General features: G+C 44.1%; 1 protein-coding gene across 4 annotated transcripts; it reads right to left on the minus strand.

The window, feature by feature from the left end:
- Positions 1-1,864: 1,864 nt before the first annotated feature.
- LOC121627281 (male-specific lethal 3 homolog) lies at positions 1,865-11,744 on the minus strand. Of its 4 annotated transcripts, none has more exons than XM_041966108.1 (14): positions 11,540-11,744; positions 10,031-10,113; positions 9,737-9,832; positions 9,393-9,487; positions 9,210-9,307; positions 8,751-8,879; positions 8,310-8,467; positions 7,960-8,118; positions 7,622-7,857; positions 7,407-7,496; positions 6,536-6,645; positions 6,234-6,333; positions 6,059-6,143; positions 1,865-3,395 (listed from the first exon to the last, which is right to left on the minus strand). In XM_041966108.1, exons 1-14 carry the CDS (start codon positions 11,636-11,638, stop codon positions 3,296-3,298), a joined length of 1,638 nt encoding a protein of 545 aa, XP_041822042.1. In that variant the 5' UTR covers positions 11,639-11,744; the 3' UTR covers positions 1,865-3,295. The 4 variants fall into 4 exon arrangements, with proteins under 4 accessions (XP_041822042.1, XP_041822043.1, XP_041822044.1 ...); XM_041966109.1 differs by having other exon boundaries at positions 10,031-10,094; positions 11,524-11,744; XM_041966110.1 differs by having other exon boundaries at positions 10,031-10,094; positions 11,540-11,675.
- Positions 11,745-19,742: the final 7,998 nt, after the last annotated feature.

A 19,742-nucleotide genomic window follows, 5' to 3' on the forward strand; every position in this document is an offset into this window, starting at 1 on the left:
TGTTGATATGAATGTGAGGGCAGGAAAAGAAAACCACTCAGGGACGAAGGAAGAAGCCAGAAAAGATAGGCATGGCTGCTGCAGATGGCAGGGGGTGAACGCAAGCAAAAGGAGAGGTGGAATCAGGTGCAAGGTGCGGCCAGCAGCACTTACGAGGTGATAGCTCACATCTCATTACATCCAATTTTTCCCCACAACAATTGAATCATGTGGTAAGAGGATAGAGACGGAAATCGATTCGAGATGCATGGAGAGGCTTGAACTGGTGGCTACGTGATAGCAGCAGGCAGAGTGCTGTCTTGGGTTGCAGTGATAAGCGGTTCATTACAAGAAGTCTGACCCGATCCAAATACAATTAGGGCTCACCACTGAAACCCATTAGGGCCATGATGTGGGGAGGCCAGGTTAACCAACCTCCCATAGGTACACTGGGAATAGACTAAGAGCCCAGTACAGCAGGAAGCAAAGATACGAAACACGGGTATAGAAGAGAAGACTTGCATCATATTCAAGTTCCTTTTCGTTTTTGCCTTTTTCAAGGGGCTCAAGACATTACTGTCATCATGATGTATAGAACAGTCCCTCACGCATCTCACTTTTGACAGACACAGCACTGGTTGCTGCTGCTGCAGGAGGAACGAATAACTTATACGATGGTAAACGTATGACCTCAAACATTTGAAAGAGCCAGCGTGTCAGATTTAGGGCGATCTATTGGCAGAAATGGAATACAACTATCATAATTATGTTTTTATTTGTGGACAATCATCTGAACATAATTGTTGTGTTTTTGTTAGCTTAGAAATAGCCATTTACATTGACAGGGGGAGTGGGTCCTCCTCCACAGGGTCCATCATGTTGCACTGATGTTTCTACAGTTGCCCAGAATGGTCAAACACTGGCTCTAAAGAGGGCCTTTCGCATTTTTTAACAGCAATCGCAGGTACTCCTCCACGCTTGGAGGTGAGGGGTATTCAGGTGGCTGCACTCGGCAACCGCTACGAAATCCACGCTGGTCCTTTAACTTCGTAGTTAACAATGAAGTATTAAAATACGATGGGTACTCAGCAATGTGGTGTTTCCGGACAGCCTGTTCCAAAAGTGCCTTTGGAACAACCTATAAAACTTTCATCTCTGCCAAAAACATGAAGAGGCAATAGAAGACGCCGTCCATCTTCAGCAGACAAGGGTACATTGATTTAATCAAAATACCTGTCTTGCCACTTCGGCTTTACCTCTGGCAGTTTTTCCCTTTACGACATTTGATTCAATAATAGTGTCAAATTTTCACATAAATGAGAGCCACTCGACTCAAGGAGGGATTGATCAAAAACAAACGTCGGAGTCACTCTGGCAAGGACAGCAGTATCAAAATATCAAGTTTTAATCAGCTATAGTCTGGGGACATGGAAGGTCACAGCAACTGATAAAATTCTCTTGTCTGCTTTTAACTTTTTTATGGAGGAGTGCTTTGTGAGGTTTCCGGTGATTCAAATCCATTTGCCTGCTCCCTGCTGATTCATCGTTCCAGTAAAATGGACAAAGGTAGGAAAAGGTGCAGGAATCAATCAAGGTAGTGCAAGAAAAACTGAAGTGCATAAAAACTGCTAGGCCAATCACGGGGCTTTACCTGTATGTGATTAAAGTGATAAGCTTCAGAAAGTTTTATTGAAACTCTATGAAGAAAACAGGACTGAAGGGAAACAGACAATGTTGGAAATGAACACAATAGAAAAGTCATACGTCTGTACACAACACAAGAAACATACATAATAATATACATACAGCGATTAGTGGGGCACTGCATAGACAGATCTGATCCAGAAACAGCGGAGGCTTACTCGGTATTAACAGGTCTGGAACGGGCTGTGTCAAGTGTTTTATTACCAATTCAACAGAAAACACATGAAAAGAGTGATGCAGCGGTGTGCAAAGACAAATAAATAACAGCGATCAACAGGTGTTTTGTACTTACATTTTCACAATGTCATGATGGGTAACCACGGCAATTGCTTTTGCTGCATTTAAAAGTAACTCCTCAGTATCCCTGCATTAGTGGTTACATTGTAAATCACACAAATGTACTTTAAATTTGTTTTTGACACATTCGAGAGATTGTCTCATCTTTCTGTTGCACGATGAACCATGCTGGTGTTTTTAGTATTTGCAAACACCAACAACCTCTTTAACTGAATGTCAGGATTACCTGTGTGACGAGCGTGAAAATGACGGGACAACTCATGGTTTGCTTTTGGATATGTTGTACACAGCGCAATTGTGCCTTATCCTTTGTGTAAGAGGGCAGCCACAGTGAGAGCAACAGGCAGGAGGAAAAAAAGAAGCTGTTAGACATTTATCAGACATGCACAGGACAACATGAAAAGCACAGCAAGAAATAAGAAAATCTGGACTCTGAGTGGATAAAACATATTCAAAAACTGTACAATCCACAGGAAAACCAACATTCCCGAGTCAGAGTCAGTCAGTTAGAATTGCTCAAAGCAGTGAAGCATCTCCGGGATAAGAAGAGTAAGTCCTACTGTGGCTCCAGAGGAATCATATCCGGACGAGCATCACTGGCAGCACTGCATGGAAGGCGCTGACAGGAAGTCACAACATAAAGGGGGCCAAGCGACCAAACAGGCAAACAAGCACACAATGCCCAAAAGAGTATCCAAAATTAGTAATGCGGGTAGAACAAGAACACAGGGATTTTCAATCTGTGTCTCTTTCCCTTCTCTGCCACAATGTTCAAAAACTGTGACTCTGAAGAGCGACGAAGTCAGAAAGCGTGTGATTGTGTTGAATTCCTCAGCTGAGCGATTCAAAACAATTTTGTTTTGGCCAGCCTCTAAAACCTGAGAGCCTGGAGAACGTTCCAGCCTCGGCTTGCCTTTAAAAAAAAAAGGACAGGCCAGGTCGCAGAGAAGCGGATGAGCAGCTGTCTCCTAAATCTCACGCCTCCAAAAAGTTACCGCATGCCAACAAACAGCGCTCGACATGCTTCGGAGCCGGACAGTGAAGCAGAGCAGCGCAGGGTGGCTTGACATGCAGGACAGGCCCACAGACAGAGCATGGGTGAAGGTTAGCGGCGTGGCCGTTGCAACTGGTTGCACGCGGCAACAGCAGGAAAACTAATGTTAGGCCTGAGAAGAAGAAAGGTTGGTCCAGGAAAACAATACAGCTGCTATTTAGTCCTCTGTACACAAGCCCAGACAGGTCAGTCTAGACAAGCTCAGGGGTCAGTCAGGGTAGACACAAGTAACAGAAGGGAACAGAGTGGCCGATGTCTCCTTCAGTACACCGGCCTTGGTTGTTTCATGCTGTAGTGGGCCTCCGATGCTGACACGTATGCAGACTCAGGGAAAAAATCCTCATGGAACTCTGCCATGAACCTAAGAGAGAGGGCGGGAAGAGGGCGGGAAGTGCAAGAGAGGGAAATCTGGTGAGATATTTGGATTCCAACAATGTTCAGCAGTTCTCGCATTAAATATTCAACATAAGCCGCTTGTCACGTGACAAACAGCGCAGCCCTGATAGGCTCACGCGAAGCAAAATGTAATGACAGGAATGACATCTCAAATGTTACGTCCCAGTTCACGTCGACTTCTGGTTTTCCTAGATATCCGTGGCTCATTCCGCACAAATCCTGGACCCCTTGACCTCTGCCCGGGGTATACATGCCAGAGACAAAGCCCCCTCATCCATCCCTATACCACCACCAGAGAACCAATCATTATGACAGAAAGATAGAGAACATGAGAATGACCGACCAACAGTCAGAGAGGGAAAGAGTGAAAAATCCCCCCCCCCCCAACCTCCCATCTAATCAGTAGCGGGGAAAACTAATCCGGAATCTTCTTAGTATCCGCTACTCGGCCAAATCCTCTAAATCTTGCCATCTCATCTTAGCTCCACCGGCCTTCCTAATCTCAATGCAAACAAATTATCCTCATAAGAGGAGAACTTAAGAACGCTTTGACAGCGACTAACAAACAAGACGACCTAATGGGACAATGAAGGGAACGTGTGAGAACCCCATCGTGAACAAATCAAAGGTAAGCAAGACTTATTATAAAGACAGTAAATTTATTTAAGCCTAATTCGTCAGTGCAAAAAAAAAGTTGATTCACTGAAAGGCACTGAACAGGTTTCAATGTATATTATTTAATTGGAAAATTATTTTTTGGCCTGTTCATTGCCAGAAATTCAGGCTTGTGCTAATCTTTACAGCTGTAAGATCAGTAATAACACAAGGCAAGCCGCTTTAGGCATACACATTGTAAATCAGCATAACGTGTGCGTACACATGTGCACACACACACGGCCCGCACTTAATCATAATCATTCTTGCGCAGAAAGGGAGAGTGAGAGATCAACTGTGGCCAAATCCCAGAATGCATTGCACTTCAGTCTCTGCGACATCAATCAGGTTTTTTTTTTCCCCCGCTCGGCACAATCTGCCACGAGGCTGATTTCACAGCAAAAGGCATGAAGGCTTTCCCAAAAGACACCACGATTTCAGTTTGCATCCAGTGTCCTGCAGAGTCTCCAACGCGGAGAATATACTCATTAATTACTGAGGAACAATGCTTTTTCTGCAATGGACAACGTCAAACCCGTCTGAACGGCTAATAGTTCCTTAAAAGAGCTACAGAGGAGAAGGAACTTGCAGAAGTGCTTTTAAGTGCTTCCCTCTTCTTTGCATTCAAGTTATTGTCTGCGCCATTTAGCAGGATAATGCTCTCAGGAAAGAGATGCACCAGAGATTTGCAATCTAGGGCCACTGGACTGAATTAAAAGATGTTCTACCTTTGTTATTACACTACTGGTGACGCTTCCTTTTTTTTTTTTTTTTTTTTTACAGTGTTACTGTTCCATTTGGATAATGCTGCATTAGAGCCATTCAGTCCCGCCACGGTGAAGCATCACATACGGAGCTGACTGCTGTGATCCTTTCAGACTGCACAGCACTCTCACATGAGGGCTATTTTCAGAGGACCGCCTGGTGATATGTGTGGCACCAAGTACTGAGCTCCGATTTACTAATTTCATGCATTTTTTTGGTTGAATGGTGGACTAGAAGTCACTTTGGCTCTTCTGAGCCAGGTTTGTCCCTGTGCCATCTTCATGGTGAGTTCAGGTGCTGCTCCACAGCACTGCTTGGTGGCAGGAGGCAGTACTGCGTGCGTTTGATTAGAGAACGAGAGGACCTAAATCCCCCAGGTTTGGGACTGGCTGAACTGAAGATCGCTCGGGAGGATTTAAAGATTAGACTCCCGCGCTTGTGTAACGCCCACTCATCTCCCTCCCTCTAACACATGCTCTTTCTCACTCCATCCTCGTCTCCCTCCCCTCCATGTTCTCATTTACTTACACTTGCCTTTTTGTTTTTATGTTTTTGGGTCATTTTGGTAGATTGATATTTATCTGACAATCACAATTTTTGTGTTTCTCTGAATTTTATTGTTGTGGTTCCTCTTTTAAATCTTTTGCTTTCACTGTGTTACTATGTGACAGGCTACCAAACACTTCGCTACATCAGGGTAATGTGCATAAGGCATTAAATGTATTTGTCAAGGATGCTGTACCAATAGCTTCCAGGTGTCTTTGTGAAATGAGAACTTCTTACAGCTCAACACTGACAAGCTATTGCGCTTTAATGCTTCCAGCCAGGTCAAACTTTGGTTAATGAACCGCGCAGGTTATTAGCAAAGTGCATTTTAAAGCGGAATGTTCATAGTTAATGTCCCATTCACTGAATGCAGCGCCTCACCTTTTAATGACTAATCCAAGGAAATGATAGATGATTTCACACAGCCCCTGTCCACCTGACGGCACAAACCATTTTCAGTATTATGCCTGAAGATTTTAGTGAAGGAACTGGAAGCCTTCAGGCCTCAGTGACCCAAAGATGGCTCCTCTCCCATCTGCACAATCATGAAACCTGTACTCTTTAACCCATTTTAATGAAATAGTTTCTGTCCCTCTCTTGCTTTGTAAAGCACTTACCTCTGAGACCTCTAATAATTTCATTTTGACACAATTCATCATTTACCTGAGAAAGAGTTCCAAGTGCTTGACCAGCGCTCGGAGATTCCTCTCAGGGATCTGCATCTTTCCAAGGATCTCAGGAAGCTTCACTGGAAGACAAGCAAGGTACTGAGTGTGGGAATATTACACAAAACAAGCAAGTGCACCGGCAAGAAAAAAAAATGGTCAGAGACACCAACCAAAAAGCCGCAAGAGGTGTTGCGCTCCATACAGGTAGGAGGGTGGAGGAAGCTGGTCATTCAGAGGGTAGTTATCAGGAGTCAGCTTCCAACTCAGGACCTGAAGAGTCAAGGAAAAAACACTGAACGGAAATGCAACAGACATTCTGAAGTGCCATGAACAGGTAACTGACATGTGAAGGCTATGATCAATGACAGATATATTCCGACTGGTCACTGTGGATCCGTGTGGACGAGGCACGAGTGTGAGACATTGTTTCCCTTCCAGCTAACAGTACGTTCCTCACACTTAATTTGATCACCTCATTGAGCTCATTGTTCCTCCGGCTCTCCAGGCCATAGAAAGGCCCACTTCGCTCTTTGCTTGGCGTCAAGGGCAACGGGGAAGATGAGCCACTGTGCACTGGCGTTTCTGGGTGAAGACAGAGAACGGTCACATGTTCACAGATTAACTTCTTGCGGTGTGTCTGAACACTGCTGAAATAAGGTTCATAAAATAAAAAGATGGCTGCAAGAATCAATGCGAGCAACGAAGTTTTTTAAGAGAGCAAACTCATTTTTTGGAAAGTGTAGTTGTTGAAAACTTGACAGGGATGAATGTGGGAGGAAAGAGGTAAGATAGCACCATCTACTGGGCCAAACTGGTTATTGCAAAAACAAAAAGTAGCCACTGCACTGGACATTATTATGCTAATTGTTTCATGACATGCATTAATCTGGAGTTAATATGACTAAGACAATAGACCTGTCTCACTTTGTGCATCTTGATTTGTCCAACACTGATGTAACTCATAATATTAACAATGGAACAGAGCTGTCAATGCACCTGTGCTTTTCCTGCTATGACGAATCAAACGAGTTACTGAGGATGACCTTCACAGACTATGAGCAGGAATTAAGATGGAACAATTCTGTGATCTGCCCTTGGAAAGGCTTGACTGAGCTATTATTTAGAGAAGAATAAGGTTGGATGGTTGCAGGCCCTGAAAATAGTCACTCATTTTTTCAGATACTGACTGTCCTGAACAGAAAGAAATGCAATTTCAAAAATGTTTCAAATGTTCAGTAGTGGCCAAAAAAAACTGAAACTAGTCAGTTTAAATTTTACAATTACAGTGAAATCACAATAAGCCTTTATTTGAAGTAATTATTTTGAATGGAGTGTCAGCTTACTTCTGTCGAGATTGAGGAAGAACTTGGGCTGGGACGAGGTGTCGACTGAACGGCGTTTGAGCTGCGGTGACGCTGTGGCACTTCCTCCACCTGATCAGAAGAGACATTGTTTTTAAAGCTCACAAGTGTAACCGAGGCTAATAAAACACACAGGAATAGATACAGTCCCTGTATATGCAATGCACTGTTGGATCTTTCCAGCAAAAACTGGTTACCTCCACTGCTTCCTTCAGCTGGCCGGTCACCTCCAGACGTGTTCCTGGTGGAGCGCCTGAGCGACTGCGACTGGTATGAGATACAGTCCATGTCAGGGTGACGCCGCCGCTTCGGGGTGGGGGCTGGAGCAGTGGGCGTGGTGGCAGAAGTGTCGCTCAGCGCTGGTTGGCTGTCTGTGGACTGGGGGGTGGGTGGGTTGTGCCCCAGCGGACTCGGGCTGCGCTCTCGTTGGGCGCTTCAAACACAAAATGAGGGCGAACGTTTACAGCTTGATGATGGAGCAGAATAGTCCAATGCAAAACAACACGTCAGACTTCATTTACCATGGCACACTTACTTGCTGGAGCAGGGGGAGCTTTCATTGATGGCCAGGAAGACCCTGGAGGAGCTGACTTTTTTGAACTGAGCTTGCTCACATGGGTAGAGGAGGATCATGGGTAAGGTGAAGTCAAATGTGATCCTCAGGCCGTCGACCATCTCCTTACACAACTCCTCACTGAAAAACAAAGGAAATTAGAATCAATTTCAGTTGGTTGTAATGAAATATAGACATGGAACTGTGAATCATATCATACTGTAAATATTAGAATTACCAGACAAAGAATATGAGCAGAAAGGATGACAAATAATATTAAATTACTGCCTGAATACGTAATTATCCCATGTTCACAGTGTGAGCAGACTCACCTTTTCTCCGGAGGAACTGGCTGCGGGCTGCTGTTCTGTGTGGTGTTCTGCTGACGCCGGTACCTCTCGTTGGCCATGAATGCCTTGTTGATGGCAAAGTGCTTCACATAGGACTCCAAGATGTGCACCACATTCGTCTGACAGGGAACCATCACCAGCTAGGAGAGGAAAAACGTCGTCAATTCCAGTTAAGCCTCAAGTCAATTCAGGCAAGCACCCATGTCTTACCATGCTTTCCACAAGTACCTGTTTCAAGCTAATCAAACTTAAAGATTTTGTCCACTTTTGACTATTCTTAAAGCAAATTTCATGCACACACACAATGAAAAAGAATCATCAAGAAATGCATACCAGTGATGTGTAGCAGACAGTTTCCTTACAGGGAATTTATAAAATTTTTAAAATAAATGTAAAAGACTGTTACATTTCTGCTCCATGTACCTTTTTCCTCTTGTTGATGTAAAAGCAGTCATCCTCCAGTTTCTTCTTCAGAATATCGGGGATGTTGATGTCAACATGGACAATCTTCTCCTCGCATTCTCTCTTGACATTAATGTCCGGCTCAACCCTCTGAAACGAACATGATATGGACCTTCAGCTACACTCTCTCCAGAAGCTAAGGCAATGTGGCTCTCTATAGACAGATGTCATAAAATTTATGTTTGCCTGAACCAGTCTATCAGCCAATCTGTATAAAAATATTGATATGAGTAAAGATCTAGAATATGGTGTCAGGTGCAATGAGTTTACTATAATTGGGAATTACAATGGAATAAAGGGCATGAAGGTTGTCTTCTGGTGGCCTTCACCAGGTCTAGGTAATGACATCAACGAAAGGCCTGACATGTAAATGTTGGTCAATGTATGCTCTCGTCTGAGAGGGAAGCTGATCCACTTCACCATTTTGTTGATGTCCTCAGAGAAGGTGCTGTCCCCGCTATTTGAAGATTCAGGGTCAGAATCGTCGCCGTCACTGCTCTCTGAAGACGAAATCAAACCTAGAGACAGAAAAATGTGGAGGGATTAATTTGATTGCTATGGGAGACTGGGAGCAAAACACAAAGACGGGGAAAGATTTCTCACATGCGTCATCACTGTCGTCCTCCTTAGGGAGAGTCTTCAGAGAAGATTTAGTACCAGACTGACGACGACGCCTCTTCGCCCATCCCTTTCTCTTCCTGCCGCCAGGCAGGAAAACAAAACACAGAAGGAAAGACAGAACAACGCAACAGAAAGCATGTAAAACCTGTAAATCCAGAGCAAATTTTCTATCGTCTGATAGTCAAGAAAAAAAGTTTAAATGATTCTACTCTAAATTCTTGCTCTGAGAGGCCCACGTGTTACACATACAAGAAAATAAACTCAATTTTGATATTTTGAAGACATTTACATCAATGACTGAATGTATGAACTTCATATGAACTTACATGCGACCTAGAGCTTTGCGAGCCAGTTTATGTTGCAATCTACGGTTTTCCTCAGTGTCCCTTAGGACATGATCTTCTGCAGCCCAACGATCCCAGCTACACAAAAACACACATTTAAAAATAAAATACACACACGTCTTCATGGTTTGACAGCAGTGTTTTAGAACTTCATCACTATACAGGTTGCTGAATGCAAGATTTTGCAACAATAAACACTACAGTGAGTGTAATACAGTTAGGTGGGTAGATGATCTTAATTCTTCTGTTCAATGAAAGCAAGCCAATAAATATTACCTCCTGTTCCAACCGTTGAAGTGAATCAGGTACTTTGGGATTCTTCTTCCATGTTCATCTGTACCTATCAAGACATCAATGACCTGTAATGTGAACACACAATAAGTACAGTCTTGCTTAAGGCTCATGTGGCTTGATGGACTGTGCTTCCACTCCAAAACGAGTCAGCAGCAAGTACTGTTCTTGTTCATCTTTGAGTATTGCCATAGTTTTTGTTCCACTATTTGTTTTCCAGCTGCAGTGACTCGTTCCCTTTTGCAAATCATGATCATTTTTTAAATGCAACAAGGGCCTGGTTTCATATTATGCGTTAGGTGGAGCAAAATAACACTTGAAGTATGATGCTAACCTCATGAAATACGTTGTTCGGTACGTTTAACTTGTAGCTTAGCATGGAACTGGAAGCCTTATCTTTCTTAATGCTGCAAGGTTACTAGAAGATATCACAAGAATACTTTTGTGTCTACTTCCACAACTCTGTCACTCATTTTTTACGTTAACTTAGCATCAAATTGACCAGCCACGACATTGCTTATAGATTTAATTATCGGTAATCTAACGGAAAATTCCCCATCTAAGAAGCTAGCGTTACGTTTTGCTGCAAACATATTGAAAGCAGTATGCTACTTGTAGCGTCATATTGGTATTTTACACTGTATTAGCTAAGTTACTGCTACTTAAATAAAATCCTTGAAGCGTCTTCCATCACTGCCACGCACAAACATTCAATTAAACAACAGATCAATGTTAGCTAACATCGGCTAGCGTACGCCAAGCTAGAAGGCGTAGTGGTACATGCAAATGCCCTTTACTAGCGCTAGCTAGCTAACGAGCCAGCTAGTAAATACGACATTGCGCACGCAAGAAAATAACATTCAAACTCAACCGGCGCATTTTTGCCTGCTTGAAACACATTATCTTGTAAGCAACAATGCAACGACATTAAAATAGCTACACAGCAATAGCGTTAAATGATGCATTAACGTTACAATTATCAGTATTGGTCAAGTTAGGGTGGGACGTGTTAGTGCGTTTGTTTATTGACGTTGCGTGTTAGAATTGAACAATTTGGGATGATCGCCTGATAGCTATAAAGTGAACTATTTCACTGACCTATTCAGGAGCTCTAACGTTCATTGAAATACGCTAGCGCGACTGAATGCATTGGGACTACTTTTGGCTGAAATGCACCATAGCAGCCTCCTTTGAGCTAAGTAACGGCTACAAAATAACAAACTGGCTTTCCTAGTTAACGCGAACGTTCCTTAAACCAAGCGCTTGCAGGAGAAACGTGAAATCAAACGTACCCGGAAACAATTCAAGAAATCAGTTAGCTCTGTATTAAAAGCTACGTTAACGTTATTTTTCGGAGGCCTAAGTGGCCTTCGCGGTCGACTCATATATCCCAAACCTTACTGAAACAACCTTGCTTTTCCAGTATAAATTATCCCATTGTAATGTTACAAAGTCAAAATACCGAAGAGCTAAATTACCTGCGTAAGACATTACCTTAGCGTCATACAACACTTTAGCCTTGGTCGGGTCGGGTTCAAAGCACAGGACTCTTTCTCCTTTGTGAAATTGATATTTAATTCCCCGCGAATTCATTTGTTCATGGCGACGTGTGGGAGAGGGGGCATCGATCTGGACCCAACAAACTCCTTAACCCTTTCCTTGCCAAACACTTCTCTGTGAAGGGTCTTCCACCAAAAACAGACTACAGAGGGATGGCGCTGTTGAGGGCAAATGCGCCATTGTCTTGCTGCCTTCAATGGGTCCTCGTAATTCCCCATTCGGGCCTGCGGAAACAGCGCTGGACTGTGCACGTATACTAGTCTGTAGTTGTGCACAATCGAAACACACATGTGACCAAACTAAGCTTGAAACTGCACGTCAGACGCATGGAAATTTAGTCGGTGACAATTTAAAGATTAGGTTCAATAAAAAAAAAAAAACTTCGTAACATTACGTTCGTGAATGACGGTAGTTTGCCAGACTCACCCAGAGAACAACAGTAATGTACATCTATCCGTCCATCATGATTAATCGTGTGCCATTTTGTTGCTTTGTTGAAACACTAATGTATGCAAAACTTTTAATTGCAACATTTCCCATAACCTGGAAGGCAGCATGGAAAACGCAATTTAAAATTTGAAATGGTCTCTCGCGGATACCGTATTAGTGGTGCAATTTCATGAAATAGCCAACAGATGTCAGTATATGACCATAAAACGTTTCCAAAAACGAATTCCTCTCAATTATGAAGTCACTACCAGACTGGTTTTGTTCCATTTGTTTAACCAGCAGTAATTTATACATGTACTCGACTTGTTAGAACTTTGCCTGGAAAGTTGAATAATAATAATAATAATAATAATGTGATCAGACGGTCCAGCATTGTTTTTTACGTTTCTTGTCTTTTTTGCTGGGGACATGTCATTCTCCAGCCACACGTCAGGTGTTTTGTCCTCTCCAAACAAATGAAAAGCAATGTCTGCAAAATGCTCCATATTTTGCCACTCAAATCAGCTGCCAATTTGTTATTGCGCTTGGTACATTAAGGGATTGCCCCTTTAGTCTCTGACTGATAGGAGTGGATTATTGATGTTTACAATCGCAGAGGAGGTAGATGTGGTTGATAAAGTGACACTGATTCCAGGTATTGGTAGATACAGAGGTTATTGCACATAATAATTATACAGTAGACTTGTACACTCTGACAGTAGTGGGAATGAACGAGCTGCGGTAGCGCTCCTTCCTGCACTGAGTGCCTCAGCCGGCCACTGAAAGAGCTGCTCAGCTCCTCTACAGTCCAGTGCAATGGGTGACAACTGTTGTCCATGATGGCTGTGAGCTTGGCCAACAGCCTCCTCTCACCCACCTCCTCCACAGAGTCCAGTGGGCAGCCCAGGACACAGCTGGCCCTCCTGACCAGCTTGCTTAGTCTCTTCCTGTCCCGCTCTGTGCTGCCCGGGGCCCAGCAGACGACAGTGTAGAGGATAGCAGAGGCTGCCACAGAGTCAGAAAAAGTCCTGAGCAGCAGCCTGCATACTCCGAAGGACCTCGGTCTCCTCAAAAGGTGCAGGCTGCTACTACTTCTACTACTGCTACTGCTTCTATTGTCAGTGATGGAAGAGGTGGCGAGACTATTTGATTCAATAAAAGTACCAACACAGTGTAGAAATGCTCTGTTCCAAGTAAAAGTCTTCCATTCAAAATTTAACTTCAGTAAAAGTACAAAAGTATGAGCATCAAAATATACTCAAAGGAACCAAAGCCAAAGTGCTTGTTATAACATCCTTTTGTGTGTAATAACAAGTACTTTTACTTTTACTTATGGAACAAGTAACTAAATGCATCAAATAAAAGTTGTGGAGTAAAGTAGGAAGTAACACAAAATTGTACTTCAGTAGGCCATGATAAGTCAATGGAATTACTTTCAATCACTGGCTACAACTACAAATTAGAATAATAATAATAATGCTAATGCAAATAAGAGAAAAAAAAATTTTGTTGTTCAACAACATTCAGCAACTGAGAAATTTTAATGACATATTTTAATACCAATTTCAGAATCTCCACACTCCTGTGAAAAAGTAGGTCGTCCATGGGCTTCCACCGGTGAGGAAAGACATCTGTGTCTGTTTTGGGATCCATGACATGAAAATTATGAAGAACCTGCAGGCATGATTGCAAATGGCCTCAATAACAACTGCGCTGATTATACTCTAAGATTAAATATCTAAACTAAACCACCCTATACAAATTCAGCAGCCTGGGTGTCATGCACCCCATACCCAGGAAAGCAAAACATGTTTGTTTTGTTTTTTTTTTTGGTAATCAGTTAACATAGTTTTGGAAAAGATCCTTTACCTTGAGGCAAAATACAGTAAAGAAAATTTACCATGTCTCAATAATCTAATCTTCCTCTATTGGAAAAAATATGGTGGCTCTTAAATATATACAGTATGGGGATGTTTACATGTGAAATCTCGGATAGTTACGTCGCTCCAGGGAACAAACGTTGTGTCTTTAATTTTAGGCTGTCCTGTATGTTTGCAGACATATTCAATTACTTCTCTAATCTCTGAGTTGAATCACTGAAAGAAATCTGGTTATTTATTTGCTGCTAATAAATCTGGAATAATGTTGCTCCTTCCTCTTCCCACCACATATAATGTTAATTGTCTTGAACAGATAAAAATAAACCCTGTGTCGCTTGTTTATTGTTTCGCATTTAAAATCCAGGCCTACAAGTAATTTGATATCTTTTGTTCCCGGCCTTGTGACCCTTTCATTCATATCTGCCTTACAGGCTCGGACAATGAAATGTACACTGATGCCCGGCACAGGAAACCATGCCTCTGCTGAATCTAGGCTCATTTGCTCAAATAGTTTCAGGCAGCTCTGCCCTGCTATTGTACACCAAATATGGACGGTGTGCATATTCTGCCAAAGGTGTATATCCTTGTTGATATACTGTCCTTCCCTTCCACCCTGACCGTGTCTTATGTATTTTGACAGTCATGTCAAATCATTGCTGTTTCCCATGACATTAGTCCTGCAATGCGCTGATTGTTTTTAACATCTGATGGAGCTTGAAGGCAGCAAACAGTGAGGATGCTGCAAGGGTTTACAGCTAAATCTGAGCTATGTTTGGATAAAATCTTCTCAATTCTGCCCTGTTATTCTATATTACTGTTGTTTTGGCTTTGTCCCAAAACAGAGTAGTAGCATGGCCACATTTCAGGGCAATAAACCCTCAAGTGCTGGCTTCTGTCCATAAACCTTTTACAAACTAATGCACAGCACCACGTTTTTCTCCCCCTAATTCCTGCTTCTGTCTTGCCTCTCAGTCTCATTCTTCTACCCCGCGGACTGTTTTTAGACGGGTCGGATCTATCTCAGCTGTTATCAGTGTCACGTCGTGCTGTGCTGTGTGTATGTGTGCAAGCGTGTCATGCGGCGCAGCTTCATAAGCTCCTTTATCAGCCGTCCGGCACCCTCCTCTCCAGACTCCTGCTGTCTCTTTTCATTTTTCCCATACTTTCACACTCTGGGCCACACATGCTCCTGCTCTCTCTCTCTCTCTCTCTCTCTCTCTCTCTCTCTCTCTCTCTCACACACACACACACACACACACACACACACATTCTCCCCTTTAAACAAATGCACACAACAATTTTAACACACTGAAATAACTGAGCTCCTGCACAAGCATCTGTGTAAACAAAAGTCTGGAATATAGCCTCTTGCACCGGTGTATAAAGAAAGGCATTGGCTATTAATCCTATGGCTCACTTATTGTTTAGCTAATAATAGCACACAGCAGGCTTCACTGATAGGCCTATTATTCCCAGACAGCGAGGTGGATTAATGAGAGACGAGGATTAATATGTCTATTTTCATCCCTGGCTAAACCATGTCTGTCTGTGTGCATGACCTTCTGCCTGTCTGATTATTGTGTCTATCTACTTGCTTCATTGCCAGTCTGGTATTTATGACAGAAACTCATCTAAAACTGCATCTTTATTCAGAAGGCAACAGAAAACCAAAGTTAGCAGTGTCAAAGTGGTGTAAATTCAGGCGAGTGAGGACAAAATGATGGTTTTCTGAATGGATTTTGGTGGATGAGATGAGTAATCACCCACTGACAATCATCTGGAGGTCATTTCCATTTTGGCAACAAACGCCACGTAGGGCTCACCTGGAGAGCTGAAAAACAAAAATCCAAGCGCTTCATAACAGAATATTTTGACCCAAATGCAAAACATACAGTGTGCGAGCACGGATCTCAAGTTTTCTGAACCCCCTCCCACACTCTTGCACGCGCACACACACACACCCTCTCGAATTGTCTTCTCGCTCCAAGCCAGTTTGGGAATGACCGACGCGCAGAGGAACGCAGGAGAGGACCAGAAGACTTGCTCTTCGTCCACTTTGCGCAGCGTCTGGAGCCAAATGCATTCCAGCTCCTCGCCGGCTTACACCCGGACCTTCCAGTTCATGGGGAAACGCTAAACTCGTGTCTTATTGTCAAGAGGAGCTTTAGAGAGACGCCTTGAGCCGCGCTGATGAGAGATCCAGAATAAGGAGCCATGTCTGCCGCGCAGGGTCTTCTCAACAGCGTCTTCTCCTGCTCCTCTCCAGCGTCCAAAGCCATAACCAAACGGAGGCTACGACAAACCCGGAGTCTGGACCCCGCTATCATAAGACACTGTGACACCCGGACCGAGGGAGTATATGGTGCATCGCTTTCTGGAGCGGCGGCTGGGGACGCAGGTGCGTCCCCGGACCGCTTGGCTGTGAAACCGGCTTTACGCACCAAGATTCCGACATTAAAGGAGCCCATAACCCCGTCCCTCTCCTCTCCGTCCATACCTTTGGACGTTTCTCCATCCTCCAACTTCCACTTTGACTATGACACAGTGAAGCGTGCCAAAAGGAATACCGCCGGGGATTTACCGTTTCTGGTGAGGGGACCCGGTGCGGCGCCGTCCGGGAGCACCGGCACGCTGTTCTCTCCGCGGAGGTGGCTCCAGAGGAAAGTGCAGCCGTCCAGCTCTCACGCATACGTTGTGTGGAAATCAGAGGTAAACTTTGCAAACTTTTGCTTCCAGAGCAGTGCGTTAGTGTCTTCCTGCAGGTAACCGGGTCACAGTTTTTGCAGGGGAGAGTTTGAGTTTGTGTTCAGCGCGACGCAGCCATCCAGCATCAAACAAGGCGAACAACCACAAATCATTCATGTTTTGCAGCCCCTTTTCTCAGTGAGCTCCTCACTGTTATAGATGCAAACTAAAATGCTGCACCTCAGTGCAGAAAAGTAGTTAAACTGGGTTTGGGTGCCATCGGACCCCCCATCCTTTGGATTTGACATCTATTGCGCCTATATGACAGCTCCTGGAACAACTAGAAAAAGCCACCATCTGACTTTACGCACTGTTTATTTCTGCTAGAAACAAATCCAGTGCATGCCAGAAGACACATGTGCTGAGAATCTCCTTTCAGTCCAGCCAGACTCTGAAAACTGTTCACCTTTTGCTTCTTGAACCCAGAAAGTTTCAAGACCATCTGAAATGCAGCTCTATCGTGCCTAGATGTGTGTGTGTGTGTGTGTGTGTGTGTGTGTGTGTGTGTGTGTGGAGATGGGGAAGCCTAACTGGAAGATTTACGAAGAGGGAGTGTTGACCCAGCACTGACATCTGCACCTGGAAGCCGCCCAGTATCAAACCAGTACACCCAAGGGCACGTGGGTAATTAACTGGGGGAAGGGGGACAGGCAGCTTCTCCCACCTGGACTTTTCCCTGCATTTTCAGTGAGAGTCACACCTTCCAAAAAAGCTAAGAACCCCCCCCCTCCTGCTGTTGTCATCACTGGGCTGGTTGGGCTTTTGTCTTCATATAGGCTTCAAATTGAGTGTGAATAAGGGGAATGAGCGGTGCATGAAATCCTTAACAAAACATACTTGAGCGACTTATTTCCAGCGGGGGGTTGGGGGCTTTATAGGCTGCATAGTTGGCACAGGTCCACATGCACTGGTGCAAAGGTATGATCATTTCCCTGCTTCTTTCTCTGCCTCAGCCGACATGTATTTTTGCCACGCCGAGTGTGTGTGTGTGTGTGTGTGCATACGTGCTGCAGCGCGCGTGTGCTGATGCGAGGGCCTTCAGGACACATGGCCCGGGACTCGGTTCTCACGGCTGCAAGCGGTCACAGGGTCAAGACCGTGCGGCCCTCAAACAGCTCTCCCATCATTTCCGATTACAAAGAACAGCTCCGGCTTCGCTCTCTCCGTTTCTTGCGGCGGCTCTCTCTCTCTCACACACACACACACACTTTTCCTCCCTCTCCTCCTCTCTGAGATGTGGAGAAGCTCTCACTCAGCAGAGTTTCCCACCGCTGTAACTCTATTTTCCACGCTGTTTCCCCCCCCCCTGCTACGGCCCACTGAGGATAACATGAGGCCATCGGTTTGGAGTCATTAGCACAATCTGGACCGTGAAGTTATTGCACCTCGGAGTGTTTGTAAAAATAGCGAGCCAAGGAGTGTTTGCTGGTCTGCCGGGAGGTTTCACACACGGCTGGGTGTGAAGTAAAATCCTGAAATGAAGTGCAAACAAAGGCTGTATGTTGGGAATGTACTGAATGTGGCAGATTTCAGATTGAGTTGCAGTGGTTTTCAAATGCAATGACAGACGGAGCAACTTTTGTCCAAATCAGGGTGATCGCAGAGGAACATGAGCTTCTTCTCAGTTGCAGCACTACTGATATTGTCTCTTGTAAAGTTTCCACTCTGCCGAGCTACAGGAAGTGTGTTTTTCCATGCTGAATTCGCGGGTTACGCTTCATATTTGTGTTACTTCATCTCCATCCAGCAAGCGATGGACAAAACACCCAAACAAGCTTGATGCTGCGACACTTGTATTTACATGGAGGCATACTCCGTGAAAACGAATCCTTTAACCCTTTTTCCTACCCGCTCCCTACTGACTCCAGAGGCTCAGGCCCATTGCCCAGTGCAAATTGTCCCGTCATTTATCTGCTCATTTTGTTGCGACCAATATGGTCCCATCTTTCAGCTCCATTACTGCATCATGATAGAATAACTTCTAGATTAAAGGGCTACACTTTAAAAATATGATAATCATAACAATAATGTCGTTAGTGTGACCCTCACTGTCTGATAAGCTGCGTCTTTCAATCTTCACGCCTGCAGTTTGTCGCACGGGTTCAGCGTTCAAAATGTGTGGCCTCCAAGCTCAGACTGAAATAACCCTCATGACACCCTGATGACATCACCAGGGTTGTTTTCCCAGACTTGAAAAAAACACTTCAGAGAAACAGAAGACTTAACACAACTGTTTTCCCAAGCTGAGTGAACTCTAAATTACAAATATAGTGCACTGAACTTTGTGTGTGAAATCAGTGAAATGCCCCTTTAAATGACCTTGTCTTTTTTGGCTAGCCCTGTGATTTATATAGCTGAAACGACGAAAGTAGCTTTTGAAATAGTTTTGAACTTGTACCAGAATATATTTAGGTCTCGATTTCACCAAAAAAAGCAGCGTCAGAATTGTATCAGTATACATGTTGGTGCAAGTTCAATGATCACCATCTATTCGGTGTCCAAACTTTTGCTCAAACCGAGCTCCCACTTTAATGATTTGCATGTGTGCCACTGGATGTGTGTGTGTGTGTGTGTGCGTAGGGCAACCTGCGCTATGCCTTTTTAAGGAGGGAGACGTGGACAGAGAGGCAGAGAGAGAGAGGGAGAGGCGGAGTGGAAAGGCGAAGCGGAGACAAAAGCGGAGATGTAATGGTTTACACAAAAAGCAACATCTGACAGTTTTATTGGCCATGATTGCTTAATAGCTGTTTCCATGGTCAGGTTGTTGATGTTGAAAGAACAATGACGCAAAAAAAAAAAAAAAAAAAAAAAATCCTCAGAAAGGACCCGCTGTGTTATGACAGAAGGAGGGTCAGTGACTGGAAGTAGTTCTTCTTGCGGAGTGACTGACTCTAGCGTCGGGCATCTCATCAACACACGTTCTTGGAAAATAGCGCAAGTATAACAGTAATGTAGGTTTTTACAGGAGCGTTGACACACAGGAATTTGCAGCCGGAGTGTGTGAAACATCCACTGAGCAGTCTTTCCGATCATCCCTCGCTCATACGGACGCACGTGCACGAAGGCTCGGAGAGGAAACGGCG

This window comes from Chelmon rostratus, chromosome 24 (assembly GCF_017976325.1).
Source record: "Chelmon rostratus isolate fCheRos1 chromosome 24, fCheRos1.pri, whole genome shotgun sequence".
Lineage (NCBI taxonomy): Eukaryota > Metazoa > Chordata > Actinopteri > Chaetodontiformes > Chaetodontidae > Chelmon > Chelmon rostratus.

Bases quoted from the DNA above. Each gene is read 5' to 3' on its own strand.
- LOC121627281 (XM_041966108.1), bottom strand. From the start codon at position 11,638: ATGAATTCGCGGGGAATTAAATATCAATTTCACAAAGGAGAAAGAGTC. The intron at 9,308-9,392 runs GTGAGAAATCTT...TTCTGTCTCTAG, and splicing joins GGACGACAGTGATGACGCAT to GTTTGATTTCGTCTTCAGAG. The intron at 6,144-6,233 runs GTTGGTGTCTCT...CTTGTCTTCCAG, and splicing joins ACACCTCTTGCGGCTTTTTG to TGAAGCTTCCTGAGATCCTT.